The sequence below is a fragment of the Calliphora vicina genome, chromosome 5 (assembly GCF_958450345.1).
Source record: "Calliphora vicina chromosome 5, idCalVici1.1, whole genome shotgun sequence".
NCBI classification, from domain to species: Eukaryota; Metazoa; Arthropoda; class Insecta; order Diptera; family Calliphoridae; genus Calliphora; species Calliphora vicina.
The window spans coordinates 70,718,821-70,731,633 of NC_088784.1; the positions used below are offsets into that span (position 1 = coordinate 70,718,821).

Consider the following 12,813-nt stretch of genomic DNA (forward strand, 5'->3'; position numbering starts at 1 on the left):
TTGAATTAATACATTTTCCATAGTTATAATAAACTTTTGGTCCTTTTAATTAAATATTAATAATTGTAAACGATTTCCAACCGAACTGTTTTCTGTGTGTAGGTTTTTTGGAAATATTTGTATTTTCTGGAACAGTCAGGTAGATTCGAAAGGACACCGTTTTGACAAAACCACACCACTCGCCAGAGTGTCATTTACATCGTAATGTATGCTAAAATTTCGAAGTTACCATTAAACCCACAAGGCTTCAAATCGTTGAAAAAAATATTTTATAAAGTATTGAAATTAATGACTTCAGAAAGTTATTTGCAATATTTTAACTCTGTGAAGAAACTGCAAGGAACCTAATAGAACCTGGTACTTTTAAATACCGTTGGGTCAGCATCAGCCAAAAGATAAAAAAAACCCATATATTTTTTGTTGAAATTATATAAATATATTGATTAGTTTTGTAACTTTTATAACATTTTCTATTACAAGTCTATTCCATGGCACAGTGACATTTCTAAACAGCTGGTCCGATCGGTATAAAATTTGATGTGGTGGTTTATAAACCTAATTTCCGATTTCTGATCCCAGCTTTTGGAATTTAGAACATGTGACCTTAAGTTGAAATTTTGATAAAGAATAGGTCAAATTCCGAAGGACGTAGGTGCGACATATTCGAAAAAAGGACATGATTTTTTAACAAAATTGTTATGAGTTGCCAGTTCATTGCCATAGTATTCCTTATGCTCAGGGACCCAAACTAAAGTAATGTCAGATAGACGACCTAGAATTACCAAAGCATTCTTACATTGCTTAACTAATGAATATGAAGTTGTATACGTTTTAGCTTTTAGTTTTGTATAGGTTTTAGTTTTAAGGTACTAAATTCCCAATTAAAATATTATTGATAAATTCACTGAAATTTACTGTTTGTTAGTCGCTCTAGGAAAGTTAAAGATAATATACAAATAAAACTATAGAGCGAATGGGAATTACAGACACTCAAAATTTACTTGTAAAAATAACACAGCTTAGACAAACACCAGCACTCACAAATGGTGGGAAAAAGGACTATTAAAAGTAAACATATTTTGTTTGCATCTTAAGCATATTATGATTACATAATATAATATGTTTACCTATTTATCATTATTTAGTTGTTGTAAACATATTATGACTACGCGTATAGAAACTTAACATTTAATGGTTGTACATAACTTAATATGTTTACCTATTTATCATTATTTAGTTGTCCGATCCATTCGGTGAACCATATTCATATTTATAACATTTAATGGTTACAGTAACTGAAATATTGTTTAAATTAAATTAAAACAACAATTATATGTTTACGACAACAATATATTGTTACAACGAACATAATATAGTTGTCGTAACCATGTTTTTTCTCTGCGTGTAGGCAATCAATGAGAGAAAAATAGCAATACAGCCGCGAGTATTATGGTCATGTAGTATATTACAAGCATTACAAGATTGCAAAAATGTCAGCCTGAAAAACAATATATTCATTCGGCAGTCGGATTGAGATACGTATCCCACGTTCGTCACAGACACTACTGTTCTGTATACATAGTATATCCTATATATTCTACATTCCCGGGTACCCGGCTATTTCCGAAATATATAATGATACTGTAAATTAGGAATATTATAGCCAAATTTCATATAAAAAGTTAGTGTTATAATTATTAAATATCAGAGCTTCGTATTAATTAATAAAATTGGAGCTTAATTCACTAAAATCTTAATCCGTAATCAAAGAATATCAGCCTTTCATTCCATAAATCCATTCATAATATTGAATTTTTTAGATTCATTCCAAAGCCTTTCTTTAAATTGAATAAATTTTAAAGTAAATTAATGACAGAATTTATTCAAACTTTGAATGATTAAATTTTTGTTTAATCAAATCATTTACAAAATTAATTGAAAATATTGTCTTAATCCTTTTTGTACTAGATTTGAATTGAAGACAAATTTAATCATTTAATAAATTTTTGAAGCTATTTTGTTATGGATTTTAAGAATAAATTTAAGAAATTAGAATGATTTAATAAGAAATAAATTCTATAAATAATGAATTCAGTTTATCAATTTTCATACGAAAAACCCCAAATAAATAATAATAATAATAAGCGGTCTATTATTGCCGAGATATAAGCAAAAACTGTAAACAACTTTTTACTGTTTTTTGGTGAAAAAAATAGAGTTCCAACTTGTTTTCTACGTATTTTCGTCAGTTTTTAATTCCCGGGATTCCCGACTAAAAATCCCGGGAATCGGGTAGTGAAAAATTGGCAAAATTCCCGGGAAATTTGTACCGGGAATTCCCGGGATGAAAACCATAATCCAGATACATTAAGCCTACCTGCGATGCTGGCAGAGGTGTCCATTATGTGGAGGTCAATTGGTTACGCCAGTGAATGCGGCCAGTGATTTCTTTTTTATTTTTAGCCCCATTATCGTCATGGAAAAAATACATTTTGAATTGAATTAACTCCAAATTTTAATTAATTTTACTCTACAGTTTTTTGCAAAATGACAATTTTTTTGGGTACTTGTAAAATCAAACATTTTAATACCCATATTGACCATGTTTGGAATATGATGTTTACCAAATTGAATGAATTGAGAAATAAAATTAACGAATTATTTCTTAAATTAAGTAAATTTCTATACACACCATCAAAAAAGATAGGGGGTATACTAATTTGTTATACCGTTTGTTAGACCCACAATTAGTACATATATTCTAAGATTCTAATACGATCTAGCTATGTCTACCCGTGCGTCTGTTGAAACGAAAGGAGCTAACTGGCTGAAATATTGACAAATATTCTTTGTTAATCTGTTTAAAATCACACAACATTTGTCCCTAGTCCCCATACAAGGTCCCCCTCAGAAAATTACTTGAACATTCATAATTGTCTTATAATAGTTTTATATGAACCTAAATTTTTCTACCAACTTTTGTGAGGCTCGGTCTATAAATGACCCTTGATATAACCCCTATATTGCAAAAAATACTTTATTATCACACATTGTTGTTAAATATTTAAATTTACTTTTCACATAATAATAATTTTCATTAAAAAATCCTTGAAAAATCGCATAAATTATGGAATATCACATTATTAAGGGCAATATTGGACATATAGTGTTGTATGTCGCTGGAAGAGCCCTCTGTGTTGTTTTTGGTGAAAGCTAGACCAGCTCACGAACGGCTATCACTAGATCCAAAATATTTTGGGCGACATCCTAAAATAAACCAAGGTTTATTTTGAGGACTGTAACAAAATCACTTTTTTCTGTGAGTCTGTCTAACATACATATTTAAATAAATCATAAAAAACCAAACTTCATTTGTATAAAATTATGTATAAACTGTATAATTAAATTTAGTAAATAAATGTTGTAACAAATGTGTGCTAAATATTATTATGATAAATGTCAAATACTTATTAAGAGAAAATTTATTACAAAATTGTCAAATTGTCAGAGCTTCTGGTTACTTAACGTAATTTTAATTGTTATTGTTGCTCTTCGTATGAGTTGTTATAACATAAATGTTAATCTTACTACATGTTATGATAAATATTTGTCAGATCTAATATTCAATACCAAATTTTCTATCATTAGGGGTTTTCCTGCTTAAAATATATACAATATTCAAGGTTCAAGATTTTTGGAAAATACAAATTTATATTAAATGTTCAAAGCTTTTTAAATACAAACATAGATAGTATTCGCCCGATCTTGCCACAATCCTAATATTTTCAAATAGTCTCTACGTATACCCTCCGTTATCAGAATGTTAATAACTATTTTAATAAGTCATAACTTGTTATTAAATCGTCTCTTCAACCCGGCTATTGTGAACTAATAAGTACTCATTTCCATAATGTTGCCATCTTGTTCCATCACGAAATATGGAGTACAAAGATTCCGGAATACTAAAATCTACCTTTCGTAGACGTGATGACTCTATGGTACTCTCTAAATATCCGAAGAAAATCTGGTTTCCCTCATAAGTAAACAGTGCCCAGGCCCAGTTCCATGAATCGTTCTCGCTTTTCATTTTATTCAAAATACAACTACAATCCTTCCTTACCAGCGTAATTCTAAGATTTCTCCAAGTTTCACCATGGAGTTTTTCTTTTATCTACTAATCTTAATATTTGTAAAATATACCAACGGTTTTCAGCAAGATCAGTTCCTTACAAGATGTGTATAAATCATCCTTTAGTTTAGATAATAAATTCACTGAGTCATCCAGATCCAATATGCCCGATCAACCTTTCCAAGTACGGTTTCCGTAATAACCTTCAGTGAATAATTATTTCAGTTTTACCTACCAATGTAATATCAATGAACACTATATATGTATGTTATGGTAGTTATGCTTTCTCTTCAAGCGCTTTTCCCTTATAGTCAAAGACGCAGAACATAGTGTTTCAAATAATCTGACATACCCATTGGTAGGCAAAAAGAGGCATTTAATTTGTGTGCTCTTTTGGGTAAAAAATAAAATATCCACAACAACATCAAGAAACTGAATGAATTGTGTGTATTTTTACGCTCTTTTGTTCACATTCGGGTTGGTTGACGAAAATCATCGTAACCTGAACAATATGAACGCCTACCATGGGACATACCTAATAGTGCGCTTGCAGCATGCCTATCTCTTTCGTCCTGTTCCATTTTAGTCGTGTCTCCCTATCTCAAATCATGGTCCTCTAGTTTCTGTCCGTCTATTTGCAACTCGGATGACATATCTTCCTTGTCGATCGCATAAAGGTTTTGTTTAGGTTTAGGTTCACCATTTTCATCGCTTGTAAGAGACACAGATCAAAATTCCGTTCAAAATAGTTGCATTCTGGATTTGGAAAAAGACAACCGTAAGTGCTTTGATCATTCCAATATATATATCTCTTTGAATCCATTATTATGTCCTGTGGTTCCTATAAGTAACAAAGAGACACCATTAACTGATTTCATTAAGTTCTGTTAGACGATTTATGCTTGAATTCTCTCCAGCTAAGACCACTTTATGCGTTATCTCGCATTCAAGTTGACGCCTCCATGTATGCAATGGACTGCCTCTTCTAAGCTATGTCTCCTGTGGGCCTGCGCAAAGTATGGCCAATCCATCGCCATTTTTTGTTCTACCCCATACATTTGCGTTTGAAATTGTTGCAGGCCAGAATATCCTAAGAATTCTTCGCAAGCATCGGCTGACAAATACCTGCACTGCATTTATGTCACCTGACAGCGCTTTCCACGTCTCGCTGGCATATATAGGAGCACGGATTTGATACAGCTGTTGAACAACTTTATTTTGGTGTTGAAAGAGATAACGTTTGAATGCTTGATTGGCATTTGATATTCGGTATGTCACATCATTACTAGAGCCGCCAGTATTCGTAATGATTCTACCAAGGTAACATAAAGATGTTACTTCATCCAGGTCGACGTTGCGTATTTTGAACGTGTTGGTATTAATGGTGTTACATCCAAGGTTGCCAATTTAGCCATTTTCCGGCTAGATCTAGCGATTTTATTTTCATTTAGCCATAAAAAAATGGCTAGATTTAATCTAGCCGGAAGATCTAGCCATTTTATTTTTCCTAGCCTTTTTTATTTTATACTTTTCTGGAAAATTTTTGGAATTTTTTTAAAATAAAACAGTATGATTTGATGAGAATATTAATGGTTTTATGAAAACAGGCTTCGAAATTTTTTCCAAAGCAAACACATCAGGCATATTCAAAAATCAATTTTTCATTTCTTCAATGGAACCGACTTTGATTGTAAGTGCCCAGAAATTGGTTTAATTTATCAAAAAGGAAAAAAAAATATTGATATTAACATCTTTATCCCCATTTTCTCAATCTCTGGTTATTTTTTCTGGTGATATACTGACAGTTCTCATACAAAGATTCTATTAATTGGAAGTATATCGTTACGAAAAACGATAATCGGAGATTGAGAAAATGGGGGTTAATCTGCTAAAACCCATTAATTTATTATTGAAAACTGTCAGTATTACTATTATTAACACATATCCAGACTTCGAGTTAATGGGGGCAAGAAATGTAATATTTTTGAACTTGTATTCAGTTATTTTTGGGTTTTAGCCATTTCTAGCCATTTTTAATTCAAAATCTAGCCATTTTCTGAGCTTAAGAGTTGGCAACCTTGGTTACATCGCATGTTTTTTCTCTCGTTTATATTTAGACCAGCATTTGCCGCTTCGATCTCTAGAGACTTGAGTTTTGATGCCGTATCTCTATGGCTATGTGACAGTAAGCAGATGTCGTCTGCATATTCAAGGCGTTTATTGAGTTCCCATCTTATTCCTCTGCTAGCTCGAGTTGCATTACGTATGATAACGTCAATCAAAATGTCTGGGCAACAAACATTCTTATAGAGCGATTGGATAAGACTTATAAGTTTTTGTGGAACAAATTTACAAGCAAGATCGTTCCATATAGCGTGGTGTCTTAAGGTATCGAAAGCTTTTTCGAAGTCGATAAAGACCATAAACAAAGGTGACTGCCACTCGTTGGACTGTTCCGCAATCATCCGCAAGGTATTGATGTGGTCAGTGCAAGACTTCTATGAACCGAACCCAGCTTGCTCATGCAAAATAGCTCTGTTTTTTATAATGCGCGCTATGATCTTGTTTACTGTGCTGAGAATAGTTATACCTCACCAATTTTGACATTCCGTAAGGTCTCCTTTTTTGAATGTTTACGATAATACCTTCTTTGAGCTGGGGATCCAATTCGTTAGTAGACCAAAAGGGTTGGGATCAGTGGTCGTAGGAAGGACGATGATGTTTGGCTGTCTGCTCCAGAGGCCTTTTTTGCCTTTAAGGCTTAGATTGCTTGGAATGTTTCAAAATTTATCAAAATATTGTTAAACAACCTTAGGAAATATTGATGTAGGAAACTACCCACGGGACATGTGAAATGACCACATAATTTAAGACACTTTAGAAACCTAGAAGGAACTAATTAATCGGTTATACTAAGTTTAGCTCACATTTGTTAAAACATTTACATTTTCTTACATTATTAACTAATATAAACAATTTTTAGGCATAATTTAAAGGATATACAACAATAAACAAAAAATCACTTTACATACATATTTTTATGTTAATTGTTAAAATAAAAAATAAATAAATAAAATAGAATTAAATTAAATTAAATAAATAATTAATATAAATTTACTCATATATTAGTGAATATATTTAAATTACAAAATGAGAAATAAATATGAAAAAAGTTAAAAGAATTTATGTAAATTTTATTATTAAATAAATAATTCAACAGCAACAAAAATAAAACCAAAACATAAATTATTATAAATTATAATAAGTATATACTTTTTATTGTTATTAATTGAAAATACTTTGTTATGTTTTCAATATAAATGAATGAAAAAATAAAATAAAATAATAATTTTTACCTCATCGTTTTTACAATTTAAAGCAAAACCAAAAAAAAAAAAAAGCAATTCTAAATACCAAAAAGATTAAACAACAAAAATATTTGTAAAATTCAATCATACTCGAAAAGCATTTTCTATAAACTTCAACCAGTTTATAGTAAGGGCAAACATGATTTTAAATTTTGTGACATGTGTCAAATGCAATATTGAACGTTGGAGTTTATGGAAAAACCAAACTACTCATCTATTGGTGCAAATATATTCACAACATTCATACATACCTATAAAACCAAAAATTATATTTAAATAAATAGAAAACATTTTCAATAATAAAAAATTATTTTAAACAAAACTAAAAATATTCATTACAATTGATGATTTTTTTCTTTCTTTTCTTTCAATAATAATTCAGTGATCTATGATATTAATGACAAAATAATAATAATTATAATAATATACACATATACATACATATACATACATATAAATATATACTAATTATATTATAAACTATTGATACAAAAACTACAAAAAAAACAAAAACATTTTCTTTTTTTATAATTATTATTTACTTAATTCTAAGCTAAAAGTAATGAAATTAATACAAACAAAAGAATTATTAATAATAAATAAATTTAATTGAATTTTTTTGCAATGAAATGGTTAATGAAATGAATGAAAATTTACATACATTAATATAATAAACATTAACCGACAAAACAAAAACAACATAAACAAATTATATAGATAAATTTAACAATACAAAGTAATAAAAAGAAAACCAAACAAAATGGAGTACATAGAATGAATGAATAAATGAATGATAAACAAACAAACAAACAATATGAAAATAAATTTCAAAGCAGAATTAAACAAACCAAAACGATGATTATTCAAAACATATTCATTATATAAATGTCATTATAAAAAAATATGTTCTTTAAAACTGCCTACAAATAAAAAGTAATATATTTAAAACAAAAAAAAAATACCACAGTTTTTCATTACTTTTCATATGATTATTAGATTTTTGGTTGAAGCTATAAGTGATCACAGATGATTGTCCTTTTCCCATTTGCAGCACTATTTACCGACTTATAGCCACGTTTATGTTTTACTCGATTTTAATATAAAAAATGGATTCTGGATGAAAATATTAGTGATCACAGATGATAATTCTTTTCCCATTTGGAGCACTATTTACCGACTTATAGCCACTTTTATGTTTTACTCGATTTTCATATAAAACATAGATTTTGGTTGAAAATACAAGTGATCACAGATGATCGTCCTTTTTCCATTTGTACCACTATTTACCGAATTATAGCCACTTTTATTTTTTACTCGATTTTCATATACAAAATCGATTTTGGTTGAAAATACAAGTGATCATTTTGGTCGAAAATACAAGTGATCACAGATGATCGTCCTTTTCCCATTTGGAGCACTATTTACCGACTTATAGCCACTTTTATGTTTTACACGATTTTGGTTGAAATTATAAGATCACAGATGATCGTCCTTTTTCCATTTGGACTACCGACTTATAGCCACTTTTATGTTTTACTTTATTTTCATATAAAAATTGAGTTTTGGTTGAAAATATAAGTGATCGCAGATAACGTCCTTTTTACATTTGGACTACTATTTACCGAATTATAGCCATTTTTATGCTTTACTCGATTTTCATATAAAATCTATGTTTTTCTAAATATACTGCTATAATTATGTAGGAAAGAACTACGTTATATTTATTTAAGAAAAATTTGTAAATGTAACTGCAGCTCACATGCTGATGCCTGTGGCAGCTCACATGCTGATGCCTGTGTATTTCTTATGGGATTTTTTGGCTGATAGACCCCCTAAATCAAAATCATAAAAACTTCATATAAAAAAAATGGTTTCGCTGATGTCAGCCGCTGACTTCAGCCGCGGCGTTGCCACCAAACACTCTCATCGATAGATATAAATAATTTAATATCCGAGACAATCACCTAAAATGCTTCATTTAAACGCCATCTAGTTGTTAAATAATTTTCCTTGAAGGTAGCACTAATTTAAAAACTTGGCAGCACAAATTATTTCTTCACACTTACCAACACTACTGACAAAGCGACCAATGATGTTAACTTTTTCTTATCGAAACCCGCTAGTGTGTGTTGTTTATTCAACAAATTGAATATTTTGTGTAAAATACAAAATTCTATTTAGAAATTAAAGGAAATGCTGGCTTTCCATTGTATAGAAACTTTTTCCACTGACTAAAAGCAATTGTAATATGGAATTTAATAAATCAAATTAATTACACCCAAAAAATTTTTAATTTTCCGGCAATTTGTTTTATATGATTTCACTGGGCATCCTCACTAAAAGCTCTACAAATATATAAAGTTTATTATTCATATCTGTACAATTTGTGCTGTATTTATTCAATGACTAAAAACGAGTCCACATACTATACATAAACAAATAAGCGAACAAACCAAGTTTTTATAAAAGCTTCTACATTTAATTAAAACTGTTGTAAATTAATTTTAAAGTTTTATTTCAATCTTATAAAATAAAAAAAGCTAAAATTCCCGCGTATATCTTAAAAACGCTACATTCAACCAGAAAATCGCAAAATTACCATCACTGCTTGTGTTGTAGCGTCGAGAGAAAAAATAGTTTTTGTGCAGTTTTTTTTACATCTTAAATTAATCTTTATGTTTTAATTAATTAATAATACTCGATAAGTTTTTAACAATAATAGAATAAAATGTTTAACACACAAATGTATTATAAGTTTTCAATATTTACTTAATAAAAAAAAAACTTCAAGAAAAGTCAGAACTTGCAAAACAAGAAAGAAAAATCGAAGCCACTCAACTCGAGTCAAAAAATTGAAGAAAAACAACATGGTGGTTAAATGCCTGCTATGCTTAGAATATCCAACGATACCGGGTCCAAAATTTTTAGAAATATTTGGTGAGGAAGGCTTACGTCTAGATATAAGTGCGATTATTAACAAATATTTTTGGTTAAAGGTAAGTGTGTGTGTGTGTCCGCAGACAAAATCGCCTGTGATTTCTAAATGATGGCTGAAATATTTTTTTTCTGTATCTAGACAAACAGGAACTGTGAAGATGTACAACAAATATGTATGACATGTTGGGAGGTAGTAAGAGATTTCCATATACTCTATCAGAGAGTAGAGGAAGTCCATAAACATATAGGAGTCAAGACTATAGTATTGGACGATCCGCTGCCTCAAGATGTTATGCTTAAGTCCGAAGATGATCCATCTATGGCCCAAGATCCCATTATGGGCGATAATGGCATGGGTGATAATGGCATATTCGATCCGGAAGTGAAGGTAGAGGTGCACGATTTGGATTTGTTGCCACAAATAGAAATACTAGAGACTGCTAATGTACCCGATAGAGCTGCAAGATCGAGCCGTCGTGGACGTCCTCCTGCTAGGGATCAAAGTCCAAAGGTAGCGACAAAACGTATTAAAAAAGAACAATCTCCTGCGGCAGAGTCAAATATAGATGTTTTCGCTTCAAACGAGAGTCTGGCTAAGGATGGATTAAACGATTCTGGCTCGATGGAAGACATAAACTATGCTTTATTGTCAAATTCATTGGATAAATCAGATAAAGATGATGGTACAAGTAAAAGAAGAGGTAGACCCCGGAAAACGGAAGTTGAAAAAACTAAAACAACTACGCCGCGCCTCAAACGCTCCAAGAAACAGCAGCTGCAGGCCTCAGAGACTGCCATTAAGAACGAAAAAGATGTGGAAGACCAACCATCATGTTCAACAGCACAACAGGCCAATGCCGGCGATGCATCGGAGCCAAAAATTAAAACTGAAAATTCTACAGACGAGCAAAACTTTGATAGCTTTGCCATTACAGCTGAAAATTTCGATGATGATGATGCCTATGCTCAAGACGACTACGATGATGATAACGATAACTACAATAAAGACTCTGATGATTCCTCCAACTCTGAGTCAGAGTCAGATGCTTCGAACGGCTCTGACTGGGGCGAGGCTAAAAAGAAGAAAGAAAAGTTTGCCGTTATCATGAAAAAGGAACGCAATGTCCCCAAGAAATATAAAAAGAGAGAAAAACCTTTGGTGGAACCCAAACGCATGAGCCGCGAAGAAATCGAGGCCCGTCAAGCCCAGCAGGCCGAGTATGATAACATCATAACGAAATTCTTTGAAAAAATCCGTTGTCCCAAGTGTGAACTTTTGGTGCACACATTTGGTGAAATGCGAGCCCATTTCCGTTTGGATCACAATGATGACCATGGTTTTGTCGAATGTTGTGGTCGCCGATTTGCCACGCGCAAATTTCTGGCCGAACACATACTGGTTCATTACAATCCCGAACATTTCAAGTGCAAAACATGTGATAAGGTCTGCCGTGACTCCACGCAACTGGAGGGCCACGAACAGTCACATTTACCCAATCCACCTCCATCGAAATACAAGAAAACGTTCCAGTGTGAAAAATGCTCAAAAACATTTTCCTCCAAAGCTTCGTTCGAACATCACATGGTGGCGAAACATGTGCCACGAGAAGAATTCAAATTTGAATGTCCTGAATGTAAGAAAAAGTGAGTACCATTTTTCTATTTTTTTTTTTGTTGTTATTATCGAAAATAATTTCAAATGTAGAGTCATTTCGTTGAAACTACTATAAAACAATTAATTCCCTACCTTAAGTGGCCTATTTATTTAATAATAATAAATGATGAAAAGAAATTCATCAAATGTTAAAATACATATGTAATACATAATTTAAAATCAATTTATTTTTAAGTTTTTTAATATATACATTTTTTTTAATTCGTGTTTAGGGTCAAAATATTGACTCTTGATTGATTTTTACATAAGGTTTAAGCATTTATCAAGCTATTTGTATTTTTTAGTACTTATATGGTTAAAATTATTGGTATATTAGTCCTTGTTCTATAAACCAAATAAATTTTTGTGAAATACAGTGAAATACTAAACATGGTGTTGTTACGAATGAGTTTACACATATAACAACATTATCTTAGAGGTTATGTAATAAACATCTATTACATCTATTACAAGTTTTAAGATTTCTGAGATCACTGAGAAACACTTCCACATAGCTTAAACTGTCAATATAAAAAATATTCGGTGTTATTGGGGTAATTAAGATTTTTTAATTACCCTAATTAAATCAAAGATTTTAAGCATTAAGATCATCTCTATAAATTCATATAAAGTAAATTTGAGTTATTCACATCGGACCTACTTTTCAAACTCTATGGTTAATATCGAAGTTTCTATCGGACTTTCGAATTTTGGTGAAACCGGAA

At 31.0% G+C, this 12,813-nt stretch overlaps 1 protein-coding gene across 6 annotated transcripts in view; it reads left to right on the forward strand.

Moving 5' to 3' along the window:
- Positions 1–10,094: 10,094 nt before the first annotated feature.
- Positions 10,095–12,813, forward strand: part of LOC135962498 (zinc finger protein 37-like) — a 35,907-nt gene continuing 33,188 nt past the window's right edge. For 3 of the 6 annotated variants that reach the window (XM_065514461.1, XM_065514459.1, XM_065514460.1), the window contains exons 1-2: positions 10,097–10,493; positions 10,574–12,078. In XM_065514461.1, the coding sequence (XP_065370533.1) occupies positions 10,365–10,493; positions 10,574–12,078 (1,634 nt within the window). In that variant the 5' untranslated portion in view covers positions 10,097–10,364. Of the gene's footprint in view, positions 10,494–10,573; positions 12,079–12,813 lie in introns of all 6 variants that reach the window. The other 3 variants (XM_065514463.1, XM_065514462.1, XM_065514458.1) reach the window with 2 other exon arrangements.